This window comes from Muntiacus reevesi, chromosome 3 (assembly GCF_963930625.1).
Source record: "Muntiacus reevesi chromosome 3, mMunRee1.1, whole genome shotgun sequence".
Lineage (NCBI taxonomy): Eukaryota > Metazoa > Chordata > Mammalia > Artiodactyla > Cervidae > Muntiacus > Muntiacus reevesi.
In genome coordinates this window covers 142,958,306-142,985,302 of record NC_089251.1, presented here as the reverse complement: position 1 = coordinate 142,985,302, position 26,997 = coordinate 142,958,306, and the positions used below count along the sequence as shown (strand labels likewise).

The window sequence follows — 26,997 nt, the reverse complement described above, 5'->3', positions numbered from 1 at the left end:
TGTGGGTTCGGTTCAGTTTCAGATAGCTCCTCGTTCCAGCTTACACTTCTTGGTATCTACAGGCCCCTTCCTGTGTAGTCGGTGTTTTCTACAGGGGTTTTAATCTGCTGCTCCTGTCCGTTCTGAAGCGGTTCCCTTTGTTTATTTGACTTCAGTTTGCCGGTCTCTTCAGTGCCTCATTTCCGCCCTGACACAGGCGGGTGGAGGTGGACTCTTATTCAGGTAGCTAGTTCCGTCGCGCTCCGGGGAGGGGCTGGCGTTGCTTTCCCCGTCTGCGCTGCTCAGGCTCCCGGCTGCTCTATATGGAGTGTGCCCTGTGCTGCGTGAGGTTCCAACCCTCGGGTGTTCCACAAAAGCGCGGAACACAAAGCTGCGCCTGCGTTTTGTCCCTACGCTGCCGGAGTGGCTCAGGCAGCCAGGCGCTTGACGGGCACACTCTCCCTGGGTGCGGAGCGCCTTCTGCCCTCTGCGTCCCCAGCCCCAGTCCCCGCCTGTGCCGGTCGGTGCCTGCGCCCTGTGTCTCTCTGCGACCCTCCCGGCGGATGTCGACCATCCAGAATCTCAGGAAGTCTATGGTTAGAAACTGGAGGCCTGTTTGCAGTGCGGTAGGGGATGCGGTCCTTGGGGCCGAGCCTGCCCCTTTCCCCTCCCCCCTGCCTCCAGCCTCCGGCGGGGCTGGGCCCTTCCACAGCCTGCGAGCTCTTCTCTGAACTTGCTCAGTCCCTTTGTTCTGCGAATGGCGGGCAGTGTGTTAGGGCCGGTTAATTATCTCTCTCTCTCTCTTGCTATCCCACAGTTTAAGTTGGTAACTCACAAAAGCTCCCTGCGATTGTCCTCAGGGCACTCAGGCCCGGTCCTTATCCTAAGCAATGCCGCGGGCTCCTCTCTGTTCCGCGCCTACTTGCTGGTGGTGGATACGGGCGTCTGGGGTACTTTCCTGCTGGGGGTTGCTTTTAGGCACGTAATCTGTGGGTTTTATTTATTCTTCCCCTCCCAGGTTGCCCTCTGAGATTCAAAAACTTCCCCCAGACCTGCCAGTGCGAGGGTTTCCTGGTGTTTGGAAACTTCCTCTATTAAGACTTCCTTCCCTGGACGGATTCCGTCCTTAGCTCTTTTGTCTCTGTTTTTATCTTTTGTATTTTGTCCTCCCTCCTTTCGAAGACAGTGGGTTGCTTTTCTGGGCGCCTGATGACCTCAGCTAGCGATCAGAAGTTGTTTTGTGAAGTTTGCTCTGTGTTCAATTATTCTTTTGATGAATTTGTAGGAGAGAAAGTGGTCTCCCTGTCCTATTCCTCTGCCATCTTGGCTCCTCCCCCCATCCTATAGCTTCTTAAGATATGACTCTCTAGGCTTTACTTGACTCTTTATGGGGATGGAGAACTTACTGTTTTGTCATACTTGAAATTTTAATAAGAATTTGAGAATGCATATTCATACAAGTCGAGCTTTATTTGATGCAACCAATTAAATCCAGAATATCTTGCTGCTGTGATGCTGATATCTTTTACAATAACTCCAAAGATTATCTTTGATGGATACTATCAATTGTATGTGCATCTTTATGTATATGAATGAACGAAAAAGATTTAAAGCAGTGTACAAGCAACCACCATAACCTCTAGCTCTTTACTCTAGCACTCAAGTCTTACATAACTCTTTGTAGCAGATCTTCTGCTGAGCTTTAATCTACCTCTCCGTTGTTTATGTAACTTTTCTGGAGCAGTACGGAACAAGTCAAACGTTTCTTGTATGTAACAGCGTTTTAATTTGAGAGACTCATAAGGTCATTTAGGTTTCATAAATTCACTTTGTAAAAGCTCAACCAAAGAAAAAGAGGGGGATAAGAAGGTGAGTAATGCATGAGCATTACTTGTATGAGCAACGAGCACATATCCCAGAGGATACATGAAATGAGAGAGCTACTATCTGTTTCATTTCTCCTGTACTTATGGTAGTGAGTCTATCTCTGGTCTGAGTGTGACTCTAAATACTCAAGATAAGCATTCTCACAGAACATGGTCTCCACCATAATCCAAATACTTTGTCTGGTGCTTAATTGAAAAGACAATAATATGCTTTAGCCCTGGATAAAAAAAAAGTGGTGTCCATCTTTGTCTCTTTTCATAGCCTTTGTTTGAAAGTCTATTTTATCTGATATGAGTATTGCTACTCCTGCTTTCTTTTGATTTCTGCTTGCATGGAATATCTTTTTCTAGCCCTTCACTTTCAGTCTGTATGTGTCCTTCGTTTCAATGTGGGTCTCTTGTAGACAACACATATAGGGGTCTTGTTTTTGTATCCATTCAGCCAGTCTTTGTCTTTTGGTTGGGGCTTTCAACCCATTTACATTTAAGGTAATTATTGATAAGTATGATCCTGTTGCCATTTACTTTATTGTTTTGTGTTCAAGTTTATACACCCTTTTTGTGTTTCCTACCTAGAGAAGATCCTTTAGCATTTGTCGAAGAGCTGATTTGGTGGTGCTGAATTCTTTCAGCTTTTGCTCGTCTGTAAAGCTTTTGATTTCTCCTTCATGTTTGAATGAGATCCTGCTGGGTAGAGTAATCTGGGCTGTAGGTTATTTTCTTTCATCACTTTTAAGTATGTCCTGCCATTCCCTTCTGGCCTGAAGGGTTTCTATTGCTAGATCAGCTGTTATCCTTATGGGAATCCCTTTGTGTGTTATTTGTTGTTTCTCCCTTGCTGCTTTTAATATTTGTTCTTTGTATTTGGTCTTTGTTAGTTTGATTAATATGTGTCTTGGGGTGTTTCGCCTTGGGTTTATCCTGTTTGGGACTCTCTGGGTTTCTTGGACTTGGGTGATTATTTCCTTCCCCATTTTAACTAGTACAGCCACTATGGAGAACAGTGTGGAGATTCCTTAAAAAACTGGAAATAGAACTGCCATATGACCCAGCAATCCCACTTCTAGGCATACACACGAGGAAACCAGAATTGAAAGAGACACGTGCACCCCAATGTTCATTGCAGCACTGTTTATAATAGCCAGGACATGGAAGCAACCTAGATGCCCATCAGCAGACGAATGGATGAGAAAGCTGTGGTACATATACACCATGGAATATTACTCAGCCATTAAAAAGAATACATTTGAATCAGTTCTAATGAGGTGGATGAAACTGGACCCTATTATACAGAGTGAAGTAAGCCAGAAAGAAAAACACCAATACAGTATACTGACACATGTATATGGAATATAGATAGATGGTAATGATAACTCTATGCGAGATAGCAAGAGAGACACAGATGTATAGAACAGTCTTTTGGACTCTCTGGGAGAAGGCAAGGGTGGGATGATTTGGGAGAATGGCATTGAAACATGTAAAGTATCATATGTGAAACGAATCGCCAGTCCAGGTTGGATGCATGAGACAAGTGCTTGGGGCTGGTGCACTGGGATGACCCAGAGGGATGGGATGGGGAGGGAGGTGGGAGGGGGCTTCAGGATGGGGAACACATGTACACCCATGGCAGAATCATGTCAGTGTATGGCAAAACCAGTACAATATTGTAAAGTAATTAGCCTCCAATTAAAATAAATTTTTTAAAAAAGTAGCATTAGTCTTATTGAAAGGAGATAGGCGTGTCTCCAACATGATATCTCCCTGAGGGAGATATTTCATATTTCATATGAGATATTTCATATTTCATGAGACTTTTTTCCTTATTGAATATCTTTAAGAGCTCAGTGCCTTATAAACTGTCGTTCTACTGTGTTTGAGATAGTGAAATTTTCCCTTTGTTTAAACAAACCTAAATTATCTGTTATGATAAGGGGGTTGTTTTACCTTCATGACCTATGTAGGTGCTCTCCAGTTTGCTAAAATTATCTCAAGAAATTTTGAAAAATTTCTCTAAATATGGGGGACCACTTTAGCATAGGATGAGTTTATTACCTACTCTGTTCTGGACACAGAACCTGTATTATCACAGCCTGAGATGGAGGTAACATTTTTTCAAAGACTTGTCACACTGTTGGCTCACTGAAGCCCATGGTCCACTTAACCTCCTCTGGAGGTCTTGGAGTTTTGAGTAACTGGTGGTCATTGAGTTGCCTGTTCTGTTGGTGGGGTAACCTGGCTTCCCCATCTTTTGGGAATCCTGCATTTCTTTTATGTGCCTGAGGATTTGTTCTTAAACTTCTAAGGAAACTTGTTCTAAATAGCTTTTTAGTGATCTGCATTTGTTTATCTGTAGAGATGTCTTGTACAAAGGAAACCAGTAGGTATTTCAGTTTGAAAGAATCAGTTTTTGAAGCAAAAAGTTCCTTCCATTTTTATGTGAAGTTTTAAAAGTATATCACACAGAAACGTGGACAAATAATTACAGCCAGCATACACATCAGGAAATAGAATATTGCCCCATAAGGCCCTTTGTGTATCTTTCACTCACTACCCTTCCCCTCTCCAGAGGTAACCAATCGCCTGACTTCAATGTCAATTAATACTGCCTGTTTTTGAGCTTATTATGCATGGAATTCTATAGTATGTACTTTTTTTGGTATTAGCCTCTTTTGTTTCAATGTGGTGCTGTGAGATCCACTTATATAGTTTTATAAAATTTGAGCTTAGTCTTGTTGACATTTAATATTCCATTGCATGGACATGGTATTTGTCCATTCTATTGGTGATAGATATTTGGGTTATTTCCAGATTTTTAGGTATTAGGAATAATCCTGCTATGAATGTTCTAATACACATCTCTTGGTAATTCTGCATATCAATATTCATTTCTTCTGGATGTATATACCTGCGAGTGGAATAGCTAAACTATATGAATGTCTATATTAAGTTCTTTGCCATGCTTATGTTCAGATACTGCCAGGATTTTTCAAAATAGTTGTATAAATTTATACTCACATCATCAGTATCTGAGAATCCTGATTGTCCCAGATCCTTAGAATCCTACCCTAACCTTGTTAATTTGAGCAAGATCAAAATCTTTACATTTTTGAATCTTTCAATTCATAAAATGTCCCTTTAAATTTTCCTAATATTTTGTGGGTTTTAACATAGAAGATTTATACATTTTTGTTAGACTTATTTCTAAGTATATGATTTTGTGATGCTATTATAATCATTACCGTTTAAAAAATTGTTTTTTCTTGCCTTGTTTAGTTACAGGTTTACCTTATTCATTAAAAAGTTACTGTGAACTGGTGGTGAATAATCTCATTTGCTTGTGTTGCATCCATTTGTGGTGATTATATAATTTTTATCCTTATTCTTCCTTTTTTCGTGAATAGCCTTGGTTGATTTTTGAATTTTAAACCACTTTTGCATTACTGGAATAAATCCCACGTGGTGATTATGTGTCCTCCTTTATATACATCACTGAATTTGATTTACTAATGCTTTATTCATTTAAGAGTTACAGATATGTATCCATATGCAGATTTTTATAATTTTCTTGTAATGTCCTTGTAAAGTGTTGGTATCAATGTTATGCTGTCCATATAAAATGAGACTGGAAAAGTTTCTTTTCTAGTTTTCAGAAGTATTTTATAAGATTGACACTATTTCTTTTTTTTAAATCTTAGGGACATTTTCTGCAAAGTAATCTGAGCCTGTCATTTTCTCTATAAGAAAGCTTTAAAATAATAGATTAAATTTTAAAATTGGTTTTTAATGTACAGTTTCTATTTTTTCTTGAAGTGTACTCGATTTACAATATTATGTTAATTTAACCTGTGCAGCACAGTGATTCAGTTATACACATACTTTTCAGATTCTTTCCCATTATAGGTTATTACAGGGTTTCCCAGGTGGCACTCTCAGTAAAGAACCTGCCTGCCAATTCAGGAGACTTAGGAGAGACACGAGTTGGATCCCTGGATCAGGAAGATCCCCTGGATGAGGGCATGGCAACCCACTCCAGTATTTTTGCCTGGAGAATCCCATGGGCGAGGAGCCTGGCAGGCTGCAGTTAGTAAGGTCGCAAAGTGTCAGACATGACTGAGCAACTGAACACACATCCATAGGTTATTACAAGATATTGAATATAGTTCCTGGTGCTATACAGTAAATTCTTGTTTATCCGTTTTATATATAAATGGTGTATATCTGTTTATCCCATAATCCTAATTTAACCATCCCCTTTGGTAATCATAAGTTTTCCATGTCTGTGAGTCTATTTCTGCTTTGTAAATAAGTTCATTTGTGTTATCTGTTAGATTCCACATGTAAGTGATGTCTGTTACATGTTGTCTCTGTCTGACTGACTTCACTTGGTATGATAATCTCTAGGTCCATCCATTATTGCTGCATGTGGCAGTAATTTATTTTTTATGGCTGAGTAGTATTCCATTGTATATGTATACCATGTCTTTATTTTTTATCCATTCATCTGCCAATGGATATTTAGGTTGCTCCCATGTCTTGTCTATTGTAAATATTGCTGCTATGAATATTGGGGTAGATGGTCTTTTTGAATTAAGAGATTTTGTCGTTTTCAAATATATGCTCAGTAGAGGGATTGCTGGATCATATAAAAACTAACTCTGTTTTTAGTTTTTGAAGGAACCTCCTTACTGTTGTCCATGTATATTTTCTTTTTATTGTCTGTATTGGCAAGTTGTCCTTTGCAAAAAATTTGTTCACTTTAAACAGATTTGTTCTAAAGATTTGTTCAATTTTATAAACTGTCAGTTTTGGAGTTCTAAAAGTTTTTTACAGTATCTTCTTTATCTATGAAATCTACAATGGTATTGCTTTTCTCTTTCCTTAGTATGGAAATTCATGTTTTCTCTTTTTTACTTGCCAGTCTTGCTAAGTATTCATTTTATCAAGCTTTTTATATAACCAACTTTGATTTATGTTTGTTAGCTCAGTGATTGTTTTCCTGTTTATCTCCTTCCTTCTGCCTTGGCCGTTCTCTTCTCCCTTCTTGACTTTCTGTTGTTGCTCAGTCACTAAGTTGCGCCCGACTGTGACACCACGGACTGCAGCATGCCAGGCCACTCTGTCCTCCAGTCTCCTGGAGTTTTCTCAAATTCATGTTCATTGATACTATCTAACCATCTCTTTCTCTGCCCCTCCCCTTATTCTTTTGCCTTCAGTCTTTCCCATTATCAGAGTCTTTTCTAGTGAGTCAGCTCTTTGTATCAGATGACCAAAGTATTGGAGTCTCAGCTTCAGCAGCAGTCCTTCCAATAAATATTCAGGGTTGATTTCCTTTAGAATGGACTTGATTTTATCTCCTTGTAGTCCAAAGAACTCTCAAGAGTCTTCTCCAGCACCATAATTCAAAAGCATCAATTCTTTGGTGCTCAGCCATCTTTATGGGTCCAATTCTCACATCCATATATGAATACTGGAGAAATGATAGCTTTGACTATAAGCTTTGTCAGAAAAGTGATGTCTCTGCTTTTTAATGGGCCGTCTAGGTTTGTCATAGCTTTAGCTCTTCTTTTAGCTTTAACTTTTTGCTAATATTCGCAGTTAAGGCCATAATTGTTCCATTGGGCACTGCTTTAGGTGCACCCTATATTTTTATGTTATTTTAATAATTTTTAAGTTAAACTGTTGTCCAAGTCCATTTATTTTTTATTCTGTTTTATTCAGAACTTTATTTCTTAATTTCCAAATAGCCAGGTCTTTTCTAGGTCTCTTTTTGTTATTGATTCCACAGTGATTGGAGTGCAAATTCTGAATAATTCCGGACTTCTGAAATTTGTTATTCCATGTGTAATTGTAAAGAATGTATTTTCTAGTCTTTTGGGGGTACAGTGTTTTGTATATATGTGATATAAATAAGGTAACTTTGTTAATAGTGTTCAGATTTATATTTTACTGACCTTTTTGTTTCCTATTAAAATTCTCCCACTGATTGTTATTTTGTGTGCATGTATGTGTGTGTGTGTTATCTATTTTGGCAATGTATGTGTTGAAATTATATTGGGTACATATAAATTTAGCAGTTTTCTTCCAATTGAGTTGATTCTTAGATCATCATGAAACATCCCTTTTTACCTTTAGTAATGTGACTTAGTCTTGTTTATCTGATGTTAGTATGGCTATATTGAAGTTTCTGTTGGTAGGGTCATAGATTTTTATTTTATTTTATTTTTTTGGGTCATAGATTTTTAAAACTGGAAGTGAATTTACATATCAGTTAGTTCATCTTCACTTTATATATAAATTATATGTTAATTGTAGTTCTGTTGTTGAATTCACCAGGTATTATTACTTGCAACCCAGTCTAAAACCCCTTGGTTCCATCCTAGTTCTCCTGGTTTCTTTGGAAACGTACTTGACCAAAGTGGCATCCACTCACGTTCTTTTCCTAATTAATTTTTTCCCAAGTTTGTGCTTGATTTATCTCAGTAACCTGGAGCGCTGTTCTGAATTCAGGGCCAGCTTATAAGCTCTGTAGTCAGTGTTACCCTTTCTGTCTTGAAAAAGTGAAAGTGAAAGTCCATCAGTCGTGTCTGACTCTGTGACCCCATGGACTATACAGTCTATGGAATTCTCTAGGCCAGAATACTGGAGTGGGTAGCCTTTCCCTTTTCCAGGGGATCTCCCAACCCAGGGATCGAACCCAGGCCTCCCGCATTGCGCGCGGTTTCTTTACCAATTGAGCTATAGGGAAAGCCACTTTTCTGTCTTAATTCTTCCCTTTCAGGTCTCAGTGCTGCTCTACGAGCTTTTGCTCAGGTATCATTTCTGGGAATTCTTCCCTCCAGTGTCTTTGGTTATTTAGAGACTCCTGCTGTCTGCCTGTCCTAAATAGTCTTCAGCCCTGCTCTGAATGCTCTCTGTTTCCTGGGTGCACCTGATTCTGGGGCATCTGATTCTCTTTTGGTCTGGGGTGGAATGGAGAGTGACCCCAGAGGATTATGAAAGAAGTAGTTAAAATGTGAATGCACGTAAAACTTCCTAACTTTCTATCTAACTTGTGACACCTCAAACTCCCTTTCTGTTCCTTATTCCATTGCTTCCCAAACCTTTAATTTCGTGGTCATGAGCAGTTATGCTCTGAAGCTTCTGTCACTTGTGAAACACTGGACGCACAGAGACGTTGGGGTCTTCTGTTGTCGGCCACTGTGTCCTCTATGACCTTCATGTCGTACCCCGTGCAGAGGCCAGGGAGCCTCCTGGTGCGCTGCTGAGGCCCAGAGCAATGAGAGCTTGCTTGGATCCATTTACTTAGTACATAGAAATGGGTGTGATTCCTTCCTAAGGTAATTGCGCTTTTTGTTAAGTTCTTTAAAGTATTTTCTGTGTTTAAAAAACGCACATTGTCTCTGCTGTCTCATTAGCATTTGACCTTCAGTAAGTAAGTTCACCTACTGGTGCCTTGCTTTCCTCATCTGTAAAATGGATTGTTAGCTATGATGACTATTTTGTTAACCATGTTGAGAGATAAGCAACTTAACCATATAAAACACGTGATATCTGCTGGACCTGGCCTGTTGTTGGCACTAAAACAAGTGATCTGCTGTGATGATGAAGATGATGATAAAAATGGTGAAATCTCATTTTATGGATACATCCCACCAGATTCATGAAGTTAAATTCTACAAGGAAAATTCTAATTTTCCATTAACTTCCATTAAAGTAGTATTCCATTTCTTGTGTTCCAGTGGCTAAAATTTTTCTTCTGAAATATGAAGCACAAAGAACCTAGTCATGCTATTGAGCACAGTAAACACAGCTCACTGATAAACACAGCCTTTCTCTATGCATTGGCTTTTCCTTCACAGCACTCTTCTTCTCACCCCTGGGCCTTGTGGGCCATGCAGGTTATTTTTTCCTCTTCTTGTACCAGAGGCATTTAGAAACTCTCCCTATGATCATCAATATGATCCCAGTGCTTGGTAGTCACAGCATCATAGTGTCTTGTTTGTCTGTCAACGCCTGTATGTATTGTAGGTGGAAAATTATTGTTCTTCAAAACATTGGAAATTATAAATTTTCTAGGGTATAGGGTCAAATTTTATGTCACTGCCCGCAGGGAAGAATATTTGCTGCTGTTAATGTCAGTGCCTGTTTGAAAGTTTCTACCTCAATCATTGAAAGTATCCAGAAATTGTCTTCTTTCTATAATGCATATATTTTCATTTCATTTTCCATTTCATCCTTTTAGATTAGTTTTCAGATTCCAGTAGGATATAAGTTAACTGTATTATTTTAAAAATGGATAAGATACTATCAGAAGGAAAGGAAACATAATGTATAATATGTTATTTTTCAATACTTTAATATTCCTAGGGGTATAAGTAATATGATTTAGTGCATAGCATGTGTACTAGGGGTATTTTCAAAGTAATTTAAAAATAATACATATTATAAATATTTGTGCAATATAAAGGTAGATTAAATGTCACAATTATGAAAAATAAACTTTTCCAAGTGATTAATTGGGTGAACCAAGACATATATGTGAACATCTTTTCATGTTTGATCAGTTTTATTCATGATGGTAATAAAGCCAAGCAAATGAAATGCAAAATGTTGACTGCGATGTAATGGTGGAAATTTTTACATGCATAAAGGAGTCAGGTTAAATTTATGGCCTTATGATGGCTTATTGGCTGCTAATATTGTACACACATTCTTAAAATGATCTATAACACCATGGTCAAAATCCCATGGGGACAAAATCACAGTTGGTACATACTGTGTTGATTTATCTCTTTTGATGTGCAAAATATTAACTCAGACAATTTTCATACAGCTCATCGGTTTTTGTTCAGCGTTAGATGTGCGTTTGTCATTAGTTTACTCTTTCTTTGGGAGTGTATAAAATGGCATTATCAATGTAGAACAGAGTTAAAATTGCAAAGAGTCTTTATGTTCTGGCACCGTGTAGTTGACTTAAATTTTTTTTTTTCCGATTGAATTTGAATATATGATTTCAAAATGTATCAAATTACTGTTTCACTTGATTTAAGTTTGTAAAACTTAAGTTCTGTACTTTTGAATCAAAACCAGAGATAAGTGTCTTCGTTTCAACTCCAGTGCCTGACTTTCCAGACGGTCTTAGATCCTCCAGTGTGTGAGAGGGAGGCAGCCTCCTGGATGCAACAGCCCATCTTGCTGCCCCTTGTCTGCTCTTTCCTTTGCCATTGATCAGATCCTGTTCCCTGCTATTTGCTGAGTTTTCCCTGGTTTAAATCTAAGTCTTTGGTTTTCTTTCTCTGTAGGCAGGAAAAGAAGTATACTTTAATAACTTCTACCAGCAGTTGTTGGGTTGAGTTGTTTACCTTAGTCTTAAGTGATAAAATCCGCTTTAACAAACAGTATGAGAAAAAAGCAGACAACTTGATGTCTGATTTAAATAACTGAATATAAAACAACTCTTTAGTTTTTAATAAATGCAGTTAAAATCAGCAAGTTTCATCTACAGAGCTGTAATATATCAAAAACCAACTCAATGGAAGTAATGGAAATAATGGAACTTTTTTTGGTAAGAGGAATATTTTTATAAGGAAAAATGCAGTAGGGTGTAGATTTTAGCCAGAAGTTCTATGTAGATTTGGAGAAATACATTGCTTGCAGCATGCTGAAAGTGAAAGTTGCTCAGTTATGTCTGACTCTTTGCAACCCCATGGACTATACAGTCCATGGAATTTTCCAGGCCAGAATACTGGAGTAGGTAACATTTCCCTTCTCCATGTGATCTTCCCAACCCAGGGATTGAACCCAACTCTCCCGCATTGCGGGCAGATTCTTTACCAGCTGAGCCACCAGGGAAGCCGTTGTAGCATGCTGCTGCTGCTGCTAAGTCGCTTCAGTCGTGTCTGACTCTCTGTGACCCCATAGATGGCAGCCCACTAGGCTCCCCCGTCCCTGGGATTCTCCAGGCAAGAACACTGGAGTGGTTTGCCTTGTAGCATAGTCACACCAAAAAGGTAGAATTCCCAAAGATCATGGGGGCAGTTTTATTTTGCTCTTTTCCATATAGTCCAGTGGCATTACATACAGCATTTTGTCTGCCACAGTATCTTCCCTATTTAGAATCTACTGTATTGTACTTAGCTTTTGTAGCACAATTAGTCTTGAGTTGTCAAAGCTCTTTGATCGAAGAATCCGAACTATGGATGCCTTTCTTACCTGGTTGTGTTGTCACTGCTTATATCTTTGTGATCTCTATCTGGCAAAATAGAATTGGGCTGTTTCCTAATAAATCATTCATGTTTCCACACTATAGGTCTAGTAACAGAAGCAAAAAAAAAAAAAAAAAAAAACTCTATTTGGAGTTCTTCTTTAGATACTCTATAGAAAACTTAATTCTGAAGTTTTGAAAGATTATCCAAGGAGGATTCCTTCAGATTTTTTAAGTCTATAATTTTATCAAGTTGACTTACTGAAAAGCTATGTATTGAGTCACATATCAGTAGCCCTCCAGATAGATGCTTTAAAAAATTATTTAATAGTATGCCCTTGCCTTTTATCAGGATCAGCTAAAGAGAAGTCTGTATAGCAACCATTTCTATTAGTTTTTGTGAAACTGGAATTGAATTCTGTGGGCTATGTTAGGGCTTACCCTTTACAAAGACTCATGTAGCAAAGGCTTAGAGCTTTAGCCTAGAAGAATTCCTATGTCTTCTCACAAACTGTTACCATTTCTTTAGTGGGTACTGGGTGCTCATAGCTCAAAAGTTACCCACACTGAGGGCCTTTCTAAGCATCACAGAACCAAATTGATTATGCCTTGGGTATTTTGGTAAAAACTATTTATTAATGTTTTTCTTCATTCATTGGTTCTTGTTCTTATTGTTATAACGGGTAACTACTATATCATTTGCAGAAATAGGTAGTATAGAAGTAACGGACCTGAATCAGAGCAGTGTCTAGCTACATATCCAACTGGGAAAGTAGTTCCTGAAGCCTTACAGTCTGAAGCAATTTTTTATAAAAACAATACTTGGAAATGCCCTAAATCACAATCCCAGTGCGGTGAGCACTCCCACCTCCATCCGACTGTGACGCAGTTCTAGTCTCTCCCATGCTTCTGGGATTGGCAGTCCGTGCTGGAGCTCTTGTTTCAGATGCCATTGCCAGTCCCAGAATTGAGGGTGTGTGCGCAGCACAGAGATGTGAAAAGTTGAAAAGGATTTTGGTCATCTCATTGCCATTGTGTACCTGAGATGGTAGCTATTACCATCACAGATGTCTAACTTTTTACTTTTTTCCTACAGCTTTAGGATCTCAGTTTCAGAAAGGACTTTTGAGAAGGTCTTTCTTTTCCAGATTATTCTTGGGGTTACCTAGTATTAGTTTCTCAGTCGTGTTTGGCTCTTTGTGACCCCATGGACTGTCCATGGGATTTCCCAGGCAAGAATATTGGAGTGGGTAGCCATTCCCTTTTCCAGGGGATCTTCCCAACCCAGGAATCGAACCCAGGTCTCCTGCATTGCAGGTGATTCTTTATTGTCTGAGCCACCAGGGAAGCCCTGGGAATTACCTAAATCAGAGGTTATTCAAAATTCCTCGAATATGCTATACAAATGGGTAGGGCAACTTATTTTTCCATTGCTATTTATCTTTCTGGGAAACTGTTAAAACATGCATACTTTGATTTACTGACTTAAACAGGGTAATCATGCCACAAATATATCTAAATAAACAGATAACATTTGTGTTAGGTGTTTAAAAGTTGTATTATTGCTAGAGTGTATTTTTAATGAAGCAGTTTATTTTTAAAATTAAAATGTGTTTTTCCTTTTATTACAAAAAAACTTTAGTTATGAAAGTTCTTGGTTGTTCTCCCACAGGATCCTGCATACTGGGTGAAGATTCATCACTTAGAATACACAGATGGAGGAATCCTGGATCCAGATGATGTCTTGGCAGATGTCGTTGAAGACAAAGATAAGGTAGATGACTCGAAAAGTGTTCTATGTTGTTTTCCTCTATAGAGCCACATGTTTTCCCAGAGACTGAGATCCTTAACAAACTCAGGTGTCAATTATTGTTAAAAGGTACCATCTGTTCGATTTTTACCTAGACAGCCCATAAATCAAAGTTCATCATCAGATGCTTGGAAAAACTTTGTCAAGGTTTGGGAATCTGTTCATGGTGGCCTAATTAGCAGACACTTCATTCCCAAGAGTTCCTGATATGCCTCAGTAAATTAGTGTCAGGCTCTGAAGCTGTTGCGATGCTCATTGTCATTGTTGGCTCTGAAGTTTATTTGTGGCCTTTGCTAAATGTTCAACTTAATGCTTGGGATTTGCGTGTGTTTCAAAGGAGAGCCTACAATGGAGAGCAAAGTCTTATGAAGAACTACAGTGAAGATTGTTCTTAAAGTAGCTGGCAAGCAATCTTGAGTGATAGTCTTTGTCTTTATTGCTAAAGTGAACAACACTGACTTGAATCTTTCAAAAAGTTTAAACATGTTTTGCCACACACGTGGAAATTATCCCACTGCAAATATCTTATTTTAATGGGATGATTCTTCTGATGCGAAACTGAAAAAGGTATAAACTATTCAAATGGGACACGCTGGCTTACTGCTGTGAACATTTATTTATTTATTTTTCACTATATCTGTGTTGGGCTCCTGTGATTAATGGCTAATGTGTTCTCCGGAATTGAACTGCAGCTTTCCCAAAGCTCCTTACTTCTAATTTTCTTCTGCTGTGCATTCTCAGTGCTGTTAGTACTAGACTAATTGAAGTCTATAAACATGTAACTCTGTATTGTTTTTATGCCAAGCATAGGGGTGTATGTGTGTTTTAATCAATTAGACTGGAATATAAATAACTGCTTTATTGAACTTATATTTACATTTGCATTTTCCTTTTCCATCAGATTTTTTGTCCTGTTGAAATTTACATTAGTCTTTCACACATGATATGCATTTATTTCCCTGTTTTCTGTTGGATTTCAACCCTCTTTTGTTTTGCATTTTAATTAGTTGTTTCATATGAAACTTACCTCTCTAAATGATTGTAAGCTCCTAGAGGACATGGACTGAGAGATTTTAACTCCTTTTTGTTTCTTGTATTAATATCCGGTACACTACTTTATCCAGACTTGATTCTCAAAGAACACTTTTAAGTTTGGGCAAAAAAGAAGACTTTTTTCTCTACAACTGACTCTTTCTGTATGTGATTTTGATGCACATTTCTTATTTTTTGGTCTCATGGTAAATAGTAAAGTGGTATTTACCTTGATACACAAGGGGAGGATTTTCACTTCTGTTTTTTCCCTTTTTTTACTTTGTTTCTTCTCTACATCTTCTTTCCAAATACTCCAGATATTTGGGTGATTTATTAATGGAAAAGGTCTTCCCATTTCAAATTTCACTGATGTCCTCTATATTAAAATGAAAAGCTGAAATGCGGCAAGTTTAAGAAGAGCCAGAGGAAAATGTCTCACCCCAGCTTCATCCAGGAGCTCATTATAAGAAGGGTGAGCCCATGACCCGTGGAGGGAAATCACTTGTCCTGTGGACCTCCTTCCTTTTCGAGAATTGTTTTTAACTATCTTGGCATAGCACTTCTTAACCATAATCCATTTGCTAGATGTAGAAACAGCTTCATTATCCATAATCTGTTTTAAAAGGACTACACCACCATTACTAAATAAGGTAGAAAAGTGAGATAACCAGTTAAGATCCCAGCAAAGAATTAGTACTATTTGGGTACAGGTTCACTCATTTCTTTAATCTACTTTAACACTGCTATGTGAAACCTAACTGATATTTTTCTGCAGAGTTGATGAAAATTTACACTTTTGATATTGCCAGAAATAATTGTACTCCCTTTTCTTTTTTTAAAAAATGATAGTGAAAAAGACAGCATTATTATTATTTTTTTTCCTTTCTGACATTCTCTCTACAGTCTTAAAATTTCCTTACAACCCAGTTGTCCAGTGTGGAAAGAAGTCTCTGCCAGACTTTTTAACCTCTTCTTTCTATCATTTTAGATTAAGCGGTATTTATAAATGTTATTTGTGGATGTTTAATGATGTTTCAAACTCACCCAAGATCCTATGAGACAGTACTGAGCTTGGGTGAAACTGCGGTTCTACTATTTTTCAAGTTGATTACCTAATCATCTCTTACATTTAGAGTATACAGAGAAGGAAGCCCAAAGGAACGTGGATGGATATATGTAATTGTTGTGCTCAAGCCCACACACCTCAGTTCAAGGAAGGACTCTGACCACAGTTGAGAAATGGCATTAGGAACCATTGATGGCCTAAGTGGAAAGGGTGACATAGGAAAAACAGAAATTTAGAATTGGAAAGCAGGAAAGACTGAAGCTGTTAGTACACTTAAGTGGAAGTTAGAGGTTAAATGGTATTCTACTTAAAAATCAGACAGGAAGCTAATAGATTTTAATTGATTTTCTAAAGAAATGACTTTCAAAATTTCTGGTACCCTAAGTGGTTTGTCTTTGGTCTTCTGTTATTCCTTTGGCCAACACAGTGCATAATGCATATATGATATCTCTTTGGGAGGTTTTATTTTATTTTAAACTTGATTTCCCATTAAAATCACTTCACAGGAGAACAAAGTTTTTGCTCTGTTGCACTATTTCTAGCCTATATTTTGTCAAAATATTATTGGAGCAACTTTGGAATTTTGAGTCTTATGCTAACTAGTATTTGTGTAAAAGTGAAAGTGTTAGCGGTTCATTTGTGTCTGACTCTTTGTTTCCCCCTGAACTGTAGCTCACCAGGCTCCTCTGTCTATGGAATTCTCCAGGCCAGAATACCAGAGTGGGTAGCCATTCCTTCTTCAGGGGATCTTCCTGGCCCAGGGATCCCTGACCCAGGGAAGCTATGTATTATCCCCATTTTTAACTTCTAAGAACAGTTCACAGAAATTGAGTCACTTGCTGAAGCTCACACAGGTAGTAATGGCAGATTCAGCCTCTGGAACCAAGAGTTTAAATCTCCACCCTATTTTTTTTCTTCTGCAATATGCTAAGGCAGTGTGTTGGGTGTTTGTATCTATGATTTCTAATTATGAAAAATCATCGATAATAAATAAGCATGAATTTGTTTTTACACAGTTACTGCCACCGTTAAGAAAAGATATGAAATGAAATTATGGAGAGTAGCAGAATGAATTCAAAACTGGCATGCTATGCATGTACAGTTAACTCAAACTCTCTGTGCTTGCAGCCTGCATCTGATTTACTACAGAGATCTGCCAGTTTTACCTTTGTTGCTTTCTCTTGTAACTCCTTTCCCAGGACCTGGATAATTCAATCCGGTTATAAGTTTAATTATAAATGGATTTATGGAATACATCTGCAGTCTAACCACTATGTGCAATTCACATGTATAGTGTACACCATATGCAGTACTGTGCCATCTGAGGTAGGCAGGGCGCCCAGAGAAGTCTATGTCCTAATGCCCAGAACCCATGAGTATCTGTTGCATAGCAGATTTAATTAAGCGAGAGACTTTAAAATGAAGAGATTGTCTTGAGTTTTTTGGGTGGGCTACATGTAAACATAAGGATCCTTATACATGAAAGAGGAAAGCAGGAGAGTCAGGGTTAGAGAGAGACAGTATGAGAAAGTGTCAACTGGCCAATGTGTCATTTGAAAATAAGCCATAGAATGTAGACAGCTTCCAGGAGCTAGAAAAGGCATGTCTCCAGAAGGAGCACCGCCCTGCTCACAGCTTGATTTTAGACCAGTGAGCCCATTTCAGACTTTTCACCTCCAGAACTGTACGATAAATCTGTCTTGTTTGAATTCACTGTTTGAGGTGATTTGTTTTGGCAGCGATAGGACATTGATACACTGTCTCTTACTCTATTTTAAACTTTTAAAGTGATGATGGTTTTCTCAAGTTTCATACTAGCTTGACTTTTAAGATTCTGTAGGACGAGGAAAACATGGCAATATATAACTTATATCTTGTAAACTGGAATACTGCCATTGTTTTATTACATATACAAAAGTATAATTATACTATGTGCTAAGGTATATAGGGAGAATGTTTTTATCTTTGACTATCATACGGATTCATTCTGGAGAGATGAGTGTAGTTCTCCTAGACTCCACCAGGGGCAGGTTGGCCCCCTGAGTCACCCATGAAATCTGGTCCTCAGATACTATAGTTTCAACTCAGTTTTATCCCTTGTTAAGTTGTGTGTGCTTCGATATGTTTCTTCATGTCGTAGTCTTTATTTACCCCTTTATAAAATGCATATGAAATTAGTTTTGTAGGGTCAGTGTAGGAAAACTATATAAACTATAAAAAGTTTTAAGTCTAGTTATGGAATATAGTTAAGCATTCAAAGGATAACTGTTCAGTTCCGTCACTCAATAGTGTCCAACTCTTTGAGACCCCATGGACTGCAGCACGCCAGGCTTCCCTGTCCAAAACCAACTTCTGAAGCTTGCTCAAACTCATGTCCATCGAGTTGGTGATGCCATCCAACCATCTCGTCCTCTGTCGTCCCCTTCTCCTCCTGTCTTCATTCTTTCCCAGCATCAGGGTCTTTTCCAATGAGTCAGTTCTTCCCATCAAGTGACCAAAGTATGGGAGTTTCAGCTTCAGCATCAGTCCTTCCAATGAATCTTCAGGACTCATTTCCTTTAGGATTGACTGGTTTGATCTCCCTGCCATCCAGGGGTCTCTCAAGAGTCTTCTCCAACACCACAGTTCAAAAGCATCAGTTCTTCAGTGCTCAGCTTTTGTTATAATCCAACTCTCACATCCATACATGACTACTGGAAAAACCATAGGTTTGACTATTTGTTGGCAAAGTAATGTCTCTGGTTTTTTAATGTGCTGTCTACGTTGGTCATAACTTTTCCTCCAAGGAGTAAGCATCTTTTAATTTCATGTTTGCAGTCACCATCTGCACTGATATTGGAGCTGAAAAAAATAAAGTGTGTCACTGTTTCCATTGTTTCCGCATCTGTTTGCCATGAAGGATGGGACCAGATGCCATGATCTTAGTTTTCTGAATGTTTAACCTCTTTCACTCTCCTCTTTCACTTTCATGAAGAGGCTCTTAGTTCTTCTTCGCTTTCTGCCATAAGGGTGCTGTCATCTGTGTATCTGAGGTTATTGATATTTCTTCCAGCAATCTTGATTCCAGGTTGTGCTTCATCTAGCCCACCATTTTGCATGATGTACTCTGCTTATAAGTTAGATAAGCAGGGTCACTATATACAGCCTTGACTTCTTCCCTGATTTGCAACCAGTCTGTTGTTCCATATCCGATTCTAACTGTTGCTTACTGACCTGCATATAAATTTCTTAGGAGGCAGGTCAGGTGGTCTGGTATTCCCATCTCTTTCAGAATTTTCCACAGTTTGTTGTGATCCACACAGTCAAAGGCTTTGGCATAGTCAATAAAGCAGAAGTAGATGTTTTTCTGGAACTCTCTTGCTTTTTTGATGATCCAACGGATGTTGGCAATTTGATCTCTGGTTCCTCTGCCTTTTTTAAATCCAGATTGAACATCTGGAAGTTCATGATTCATGTACTATTGAAACCTGGCTTGGAGAATTTTGAGTATTACTTTACTAGCGTGAGAGATGAGTGCAATTGTGTGGTAGTTTGAGCATTCTTTGGCATTGCCTTTCTTTAGGATTGGAGTGAAAGTGACCTTTACCAGTCCTGTGGCCATTGCTGAGTTCTCCAAATTTGCTGGCATATTGAGTGCAGCACTTTCATGGCATCATCTTTTAAGATTTGAAATAGCTCAGCTTGAATTCCATCACCTCTTTGTTCATAGTTCATCACCTCTTTGTTCATAGTGATGCTTTCTAAGACCCACTTGACTTTGCATTCCAGGATGTCTGTCTCTAGGTGAGTGATCAAACCATCATGGTTATCTGGTTTTCTATCGTGGTTTTTTATATAGTTCTTCTGTTCTTGTCACCTCTTCTTAGTATCTTCTACTTCTGTTAGATCCGTGCCATTTCTGTCCTTGATTGCGTCCATCATTGCATGAAATGTTCCCTTGGCATCTCTAATTTTCTTGGAGAGATCTCTAGTCTTTCCCATTCTGTTGTTTTCCCTATTTCTTTGCATTGATCGCTGAGGAAGGCTTTCTTATCTCTTCTTGCTGTTCTTAGGAACTCTGCATTCAGATGGATATATCTTTCCTTTTCTCCTTTGCCTTTCCCTTCTCTTCTTTTCACAGCTATTTGTAAGGCCTCCTCAGACAAATGTTTTGCCTTTTTGCATTTATTTTTCTTGGGGATGGTCTTAATCACTGCTTCCTGTACAATGTAACAAACTTCCGTCCATAGTTCTTCAGGCACTCTCTCTATCAGATCTAATCCCTTGAATCTATTTGTCATTTCCACTGTATAATCGTAAGGGATTTGATTTAGGTCATACCAGAATGGTCTAGTGGTTTTCCCTACTTTCTTCAATTTCAGTCTGAATTTGGCAATAAGGACTTCATGATGTGGGCCATAGTCAGCTCCCGGTCTTGTTTTTGCTGACTGTATAGAGCTTCTCCATCTTTGGCTGCAAAGAATATAATCAATCTGATATTGATTGAGTATTGACCATCAGTATTGATGGTCAGTATTGACCATCTGGTGATGTCCATGTGTAGATTCTTCTCTTGTGTTGTTGGAATAAGGTGTTTGCTATGACTACTGCATTCTTTGAACCCAATGAAAAATATGAAAAGGCAAAAAGATATGACACTGAAAGATGGACTTCCCAGGTTAACTGATAACAATAGTAAGATTTTGATAGTGTTGTTAGTGCAATATTTACCTGTGTTTTGATTTAAAAATTAAATATTTAAAATATTGAAATATCAAAATGTTTTATAGTGCATTTTAATTTTTTAAAAATCCTTTTAAAATTAGTTTAACAGTCATTACATTGTTTAAATTAAGTTTTATAGGAAGATTTTTTTATGACAAAGTATTTAGATTAATATTTGGGGAATGAAAATGCCAATATGAACTTATTTTAAAATGCGTATTCTTTTATCAAGACTTTTTGTTTGATAAACCAAGAAGCATTCATGGTTCTAATGTGATTTTGAACTGAAGACTGACTTGCACAGTGAACTCGTGACCTAAAACCAGACAGTCCTGAAGCCCAGATAGCTTTCTGAGCACACTCTGTTGCCCTCTAGTGGAGTGCCCAGCTACGCAGAAACCAACTCACAGGAGATGTTTCCTGATACATTTTCACTGTATTTCTAGCACAACTCAGAGACAGAGTCATGGCTAATACAATCAGGGTTTATATTTCAACTAGTGATTGTCATTTTTTCATGGTTACCAACCATACTGATATTTGCATATGGTTTTGTAAGTTTTAAGGCTGAAGCAAAATTTTTGGATTTGTAAAACTATTTAGACTTCTTTCCATCTTCCTATTTACTGGTTGCACGTTTATTGGCTGGTGGTGATAAAGAATAACTTTTTCCATATGTAGTTGAACAATTTATGAGATATATTGTTTTTCTAGGGATAGGGGATGCTAAATTAAGGTATAATCCTTAAAAAAAAAAAGGTCCTATATTATTTTTGAGTTCTAATTTTGTCTATAAGAATCCATTTCAAAGAGAAACACCTATTTTAAGCCCTTGACTTTTAAGAAGTCAGAATATGGTTTTGGGAGGTTGTTTTTCTTTGATTCAACAGTTGTGGATGTTTTGAAAGTGCATTTGCGAGGAAGTTTGGAGAATGTTTCAGAAATAAGTGCAGAAGCCCAAAGGGATTATCTTGACCAAAAAATTTCATCTTAATCTTTTAAAGAGTGCTCTCTGCTTATAGAATTATAAAGTTACAGAATCATAGAAGTAGAAGAGACCTCAACAATCATGTACCTTAACCCCATCATCTTCCAAAGGAGAAGTATTGAACCAAGGATAGTTTACAGGCTCCATATTTCCAGCTTATTTCTTTCCTGAGTCCATTTTTGCATTTCCTCTCTGGGATCCTGATAACATCTGGTGTGGATCAAAACTGCTGAATTTCCCACTCCAAGTTGGTTGCCTCCACCGACTTCCTTATTCCTGTCAGCAGGAGTATCTTCTATTCTTTCTTCCAGGCTTGTACTTGTATTGCAGTTATTTTATTTTATTTTATTTTTTTTTTGCAGTTATTTTAAAAATATTTAATGCAGTTTATTATTTGAACCTAGTTTATGTATCTGTTCCCCTCTTTCCATTTCTACAGCTTTTAAATTTAAATCTAAAATAAAATGCAGGGTTAACTTAGTTGATGAGGAATTGGTAGTCTTGTCTGTGTTCTTTGCCTCAGATGCTCTGAGGCACAGAGTGACTGCAAGCTTGCATTCTGCACAGGAAGAGTCAGTTCATCTTTTGGCTCTGCTGGCTCTTTTGGCTCTGGGCAACTTTCTTACCCTTCTTGTCCATAGTTTCCTCATAGACATCTGGAGCTAAAATAAGTGCTAATTTCACAAGTTAGTACATGAAGTGTTTAGGACAGTACCTGGCTTGTGGTTAGTCATCAGTAAGTGTTATTATCATTAACCTACTACTATTATTAAGGTAGATTATCTTATTCCCAAAGTATCGCTTAAGTGGTGCCATTCCTTCCTGTGTATACAAAATCAAGGTTCAAGCTCATGGCCATACATTTTATTTAGAGAGCTCAGAGCGTCTCCAAACTATTTTTCTCAAACTCAGCCTTCTCCAACCTCACAAAGAATGAAAGGACCGTAGTGACTGCTCTCTCCGGCACCACGGGCTTTTTTGCTCGGTGGCTTGCTTGACATTTCACGTGTCTGGAATGTACTTGTCCCTACTTCCTGCTTATCCATGATTCATTCAGTATATTACAGAATGAAAGCTCCATGAAGAAAGGGCCTTTGTTCACTGCTGTGTGCCAGGTGCCTGGCATTTCATAACTGCTGAGGTGGTTGTGGAGGAGAATAGAATGAGTGAGTGAATAAGTTTATGTATGTGAGTTTTCTGGTCTGGAGCAAACCATTTAACTACTCTAAATGCTAGTTTTTTTTTTCCTTGATAAAATGAATGATTAATGATAATGTTTTTACAGCGTCTTTGGGAAGACTGAGAAATTTTATATCAAAATACAGTGGAAATTAGGAAGTACTTTATACATGCAAATAATGTGTATTCCTGCTGCTCAATTCTTTGCTATCTTTCAAGATCCAGGTCAGATTGTATTTTTTTCTACTTTGTTTTCAGACCATCATAATCCTGAATAAATTCTCTGTCACTCTGTAATTTTATAGAAATCATTTAAGTAGTCTTTTAAAAAATATATTATTGCTTAATAACACTTATCAATTGCCTTATTCAAATCATGAATTTTATTATGGTGTAACTTCTTAAGTCTTAGTTTTGTCTCTCCAAATGTCTTGTACACTCCTTTAGGACTGGGATACTCTTTTCAAATATCTAACATCTGAGCTTCTTAGCTGTGTCTTGGTCTCAGTTAGTGATACTTATAACTGGAACTGAAGGTTTAATTGTCCATCTTTTCTCTTCCACTGAACTATGCTGTGTCTTTTAAATTTTCCATCATGATGCAGTGTGTAGGCATGTTCCAACCTCAGAGGAGCACTTTGGAGTCAATGCCTTTGTGACCTTACTGTGGCAAAGATAAATGGTGTTGGGAGACAGTAATGTAAAGCAAAGTAATCCAGGTGATGCCTGTATGCAATATATTCTCCCTGATGCCTTCTGCAGTTTACTTAGTTGGCAATGATAATGTGTGTGAGTGGGAGTGAATGAGAGAGCATCTGTGCACAGATGTGTGTGTGTGTGTGTGTGGGGCATATACACTTGTCCTGAGCATGCTTGTGCACATCTGTGATACAGAGGTTTCACTGGGAGTTGGAAAGAAGTGGTCAAAGTTGATAGTGCTGTTAGTTTAGCTAGGCATTTGAGTATAGTCAACAATGAAACATAAGAAAATTTTTGACATATATGTAAAAGTTCAAGTTTGTTGGGAGGGAAAAAGGCAATGAATCTAGAGATTATAATAATCTTTACTTAGAGCTAAAATGTAATTCTAAAAGAAAAAAATCAGTATTTCTTCCTTTATAAGCATGCCTTTGCTGCTGATGCTAAGTCGCTTCAGTCGTGGCTGACTCTGTGCAACCCCATAGACAGCAGCCCACCTGGCGCCCCTGTCCCCGGGATTCTCCAGGCAAGAACACTGGAGTGGCTGCCATTTCCTTCTCCAGTGCTTGAAAGTGAAAAGTGAAGGTGAGGTCGCTTAGTCATCTGTGACTCTTAGTGACCCCATGGACTGCAGCCTACCAGGATCCTCCGTCCACGGGGTTTTCCAGGCAAGAGTACTGGAGTGGGGTGCCATTGCCTTCTCCGAAGCATGCCTTTGACCATATGTTATTGGACCAGTGTTCTCTCTTGCAATAGCTTCTTTTGAGGCTATTTGTGTAGGTATATCTATGCCCAAGAATTATGTGACCATCGTTAGGATTTTAAAAATACATCTATTTTGATTTATATAATGTATAAATGGCAATTTCATTAAGGTACCTGAAATTACATGAATACAAAGCTTCTTAAGTTATAAAACATCCTCTTTCAAAAATGTAAATACCTCTGGGTGCTAGTTGAGCACCACATTGTTAATAGGTAAGTTTGTATAGATTTATTCAGATTATGGTTTCCCCCCCGCCCACCCCAATATCTAGCTGAGATCAGCTTTACTCAAGGAATATTCTGCAGTGTTATGTGGGTGAGCATTGGGCTTTAGCCATTTGAGTTCAGGTTTTTCATTTTATTACTCTAACCTCTTTCAGCCTCACTTTTCTCAGTTTAAAAATCACCTCCTACTGCCCCACCAGCCATACAGGATTGGGAGATTAGGAGGAGGATCAAATGCAGGTAAGTACCTGGTAACACTCTGAAATACTAATATGTTGTACTGAGCAAATATAGAACTTTTGCCCTTATTCCCTGTAGCAGGGAGGCATTTAAGCAAATGTTTACTTGTAGTCCGGGAGGGCCTTGCCATCATGTAAGAACAGTGAACCCGAGGAGAGGAATGTGAGAGAAGTTTGGAAGGAGGAGGCTGGTTATGTGGACAGAGAGCAGTGTTCACTTCTTGTCCTCCAGAAAGGAGTTCAGAGAGGGAGAAGGGACCTCTTTAACTGGCAAAGAGGATACAGGGGAGAATTAGAGGAAGGAGGATGGAAAGGAAGAAGAAAAGACTTTACCCTTAGAAATTTAATGAGTACGAAGCAAGGGTACCAGAGCTTCCGGGAATACACAAGGAAGGCATAAACCCCAGTACAATGACAGCTTCCCAGCGCTTTTACGGTTCTGGAACTTTGATAACATTTGTGTGTATGTATTTGCTGCTTAGTTCTTAATGATTAACAGTAGATTGCTTAAAATGAAAAGGAGCTGGAGCCTCCTTTGAAGGAGGTGGGGTGTCTCTTTTAGGATAAGGGAGATCTCAAGAAATAAGCTAAAATTATGGAAAGAAAAGCACCTGAATACATGATGTCCCACATTTTAAGAAAGAAAATGAAACAGGCCAGCTGGGAGATATTCTCAATACTGTCAAGTGACCCATGAAGCTTCAGCATCACCAGGAGATGCTATCTATTCAGCCATTTCATGGGAGTAGCTCTGTATCAGACTCTTAATCTTGTATGATGTTTGCTGTTTGTCGATTCTGGTTCTTCCATTTCCAGGACCTCACATTCACTGTATATTATTAATTAGCTATATTGTAAATGGGCTGCTCTTGAAATCACATTCACGTTTATAACACTTCTGAGGTACTTGTTCCAAATTCCATTTGTATTTACAGACGACTTAACATCTGCAGATAAATTTTTAGTAAATAAGAATATTTAATTTCTTTAAACTTTTTAAATTGTAGCTTTTTAAAGTCCTCTAAGTATATAATTTTCTATTTAAAGATAAAATGTACATCCCCACCATGAATATTGAAGCTTAAAGAATTTTGGCAGGATTACTGAACTTTATATTTGCTGCTTTAACTTTTTAAGTTCTCTTTTTAGCTTCCCTTCTTTTGATGTTATGAATCAATTTTGAAGGATCAAGTGACATTTCCTTAGCAATAAAGAAGAAAGCCTCCTTGTGCAGACTTTAATCAGAGGAGCAAAATAGCACAGAAGCCTGTTCATATTTAATATCTTTATTAATCTCAATTCAAAATCCGTTACAAGTGAAACAGGTATTTACATAATACTTAACCATAAGCAGACCGAAAGACTGCAAAATAACATGATTTGAGATGTTTCTCATAGCTCACCAATCTGAAATACGCAGCTATATATAGACAAAAAGTTGAATCTAATAGTTTGTAATTGATAACAGGGTGACAACTTTTCTAGATGGCTAGCTGAGGGTAGCCACTGTATCTGTTCGAAATGAACCTAATGTGGCCCTTTAAATACAAATTTTACAAAGCTCTGGTATAACTTATTGGAATTACCTAATGTTGCTAATAATGCTGAACCTGGATGCTCTTTGGGCTTCATGGTGGCCAGATGGTAAAAGAATCCTCCTGCAATGCAGGCGACCCAGGTTCAATCCCTGGGTCAGGAAGATCCCCTGGAGAAGGAAATGGTAACCCACTCCAGTATTCTTGCCTGAAGAGTCCCATGGACGGAGAATGCCATGGACAGGGGATCCTGGCAGGATACAGTCCGTGGGGTCACAAAGAGTCGGACACCACTAAGGGATTAACACTTTCACTGTTTTGGATGCTATCGAGAAGACTGAAGGGAGTCTGCTAACTGTCCTCAGCTATCTGGGAGATCATAGAAAAGAAGGACTAAATTCATTTATTGGTGTTCCAAGAAGCTGGGCCAATGAGGTTTTAAGGAATTACATTTCAGCTCAATATAACGAATGGCTCTTCAATAAAGTACATACTGCTTTATAAAGCATGAACTTGAGTTATTGAGACTATCTAAGCAAGAGTTGCACAAACATTTGCCAGGAACTATTCTTTTAGGTTTGGAGTTTAATTAGACCATGTACAGGCCAACTGTGAGCCAAAGAGGCCTGCATTTCAATCTGGAAATATGAGGTAGACCCATGTAGCTGATTATTGTGCAGTGTTGT

At 38.3% G+C, this 26,997-nt stretch overlaps 1 protein-coding gene across 2 annotated transcripts in view; it reads left to right on the top strand.

Annotated features, from left to right (window-relative positions):
• Window positions 1–26,997, top strand: part of PARD3B (par-3 family cell polarity regulator beta) — a 1,130,274-nt gene that overhangs the window by 153,067 nt on the left and 950,210 nt on the right. For both annotated transcript variants that reach the window (XM_065930754.1, XM_065930753.1), the window contains exon 2: window positions 13,742–13,843. In XM_065930754.1, the coding sequence (XP_065786826.1) occupies window positions 13,742–13,843 (102 nt within the window). The remainder of the gene's footprint in view (window positions 1–13,741; window positions 13,844–26,997) is intronic.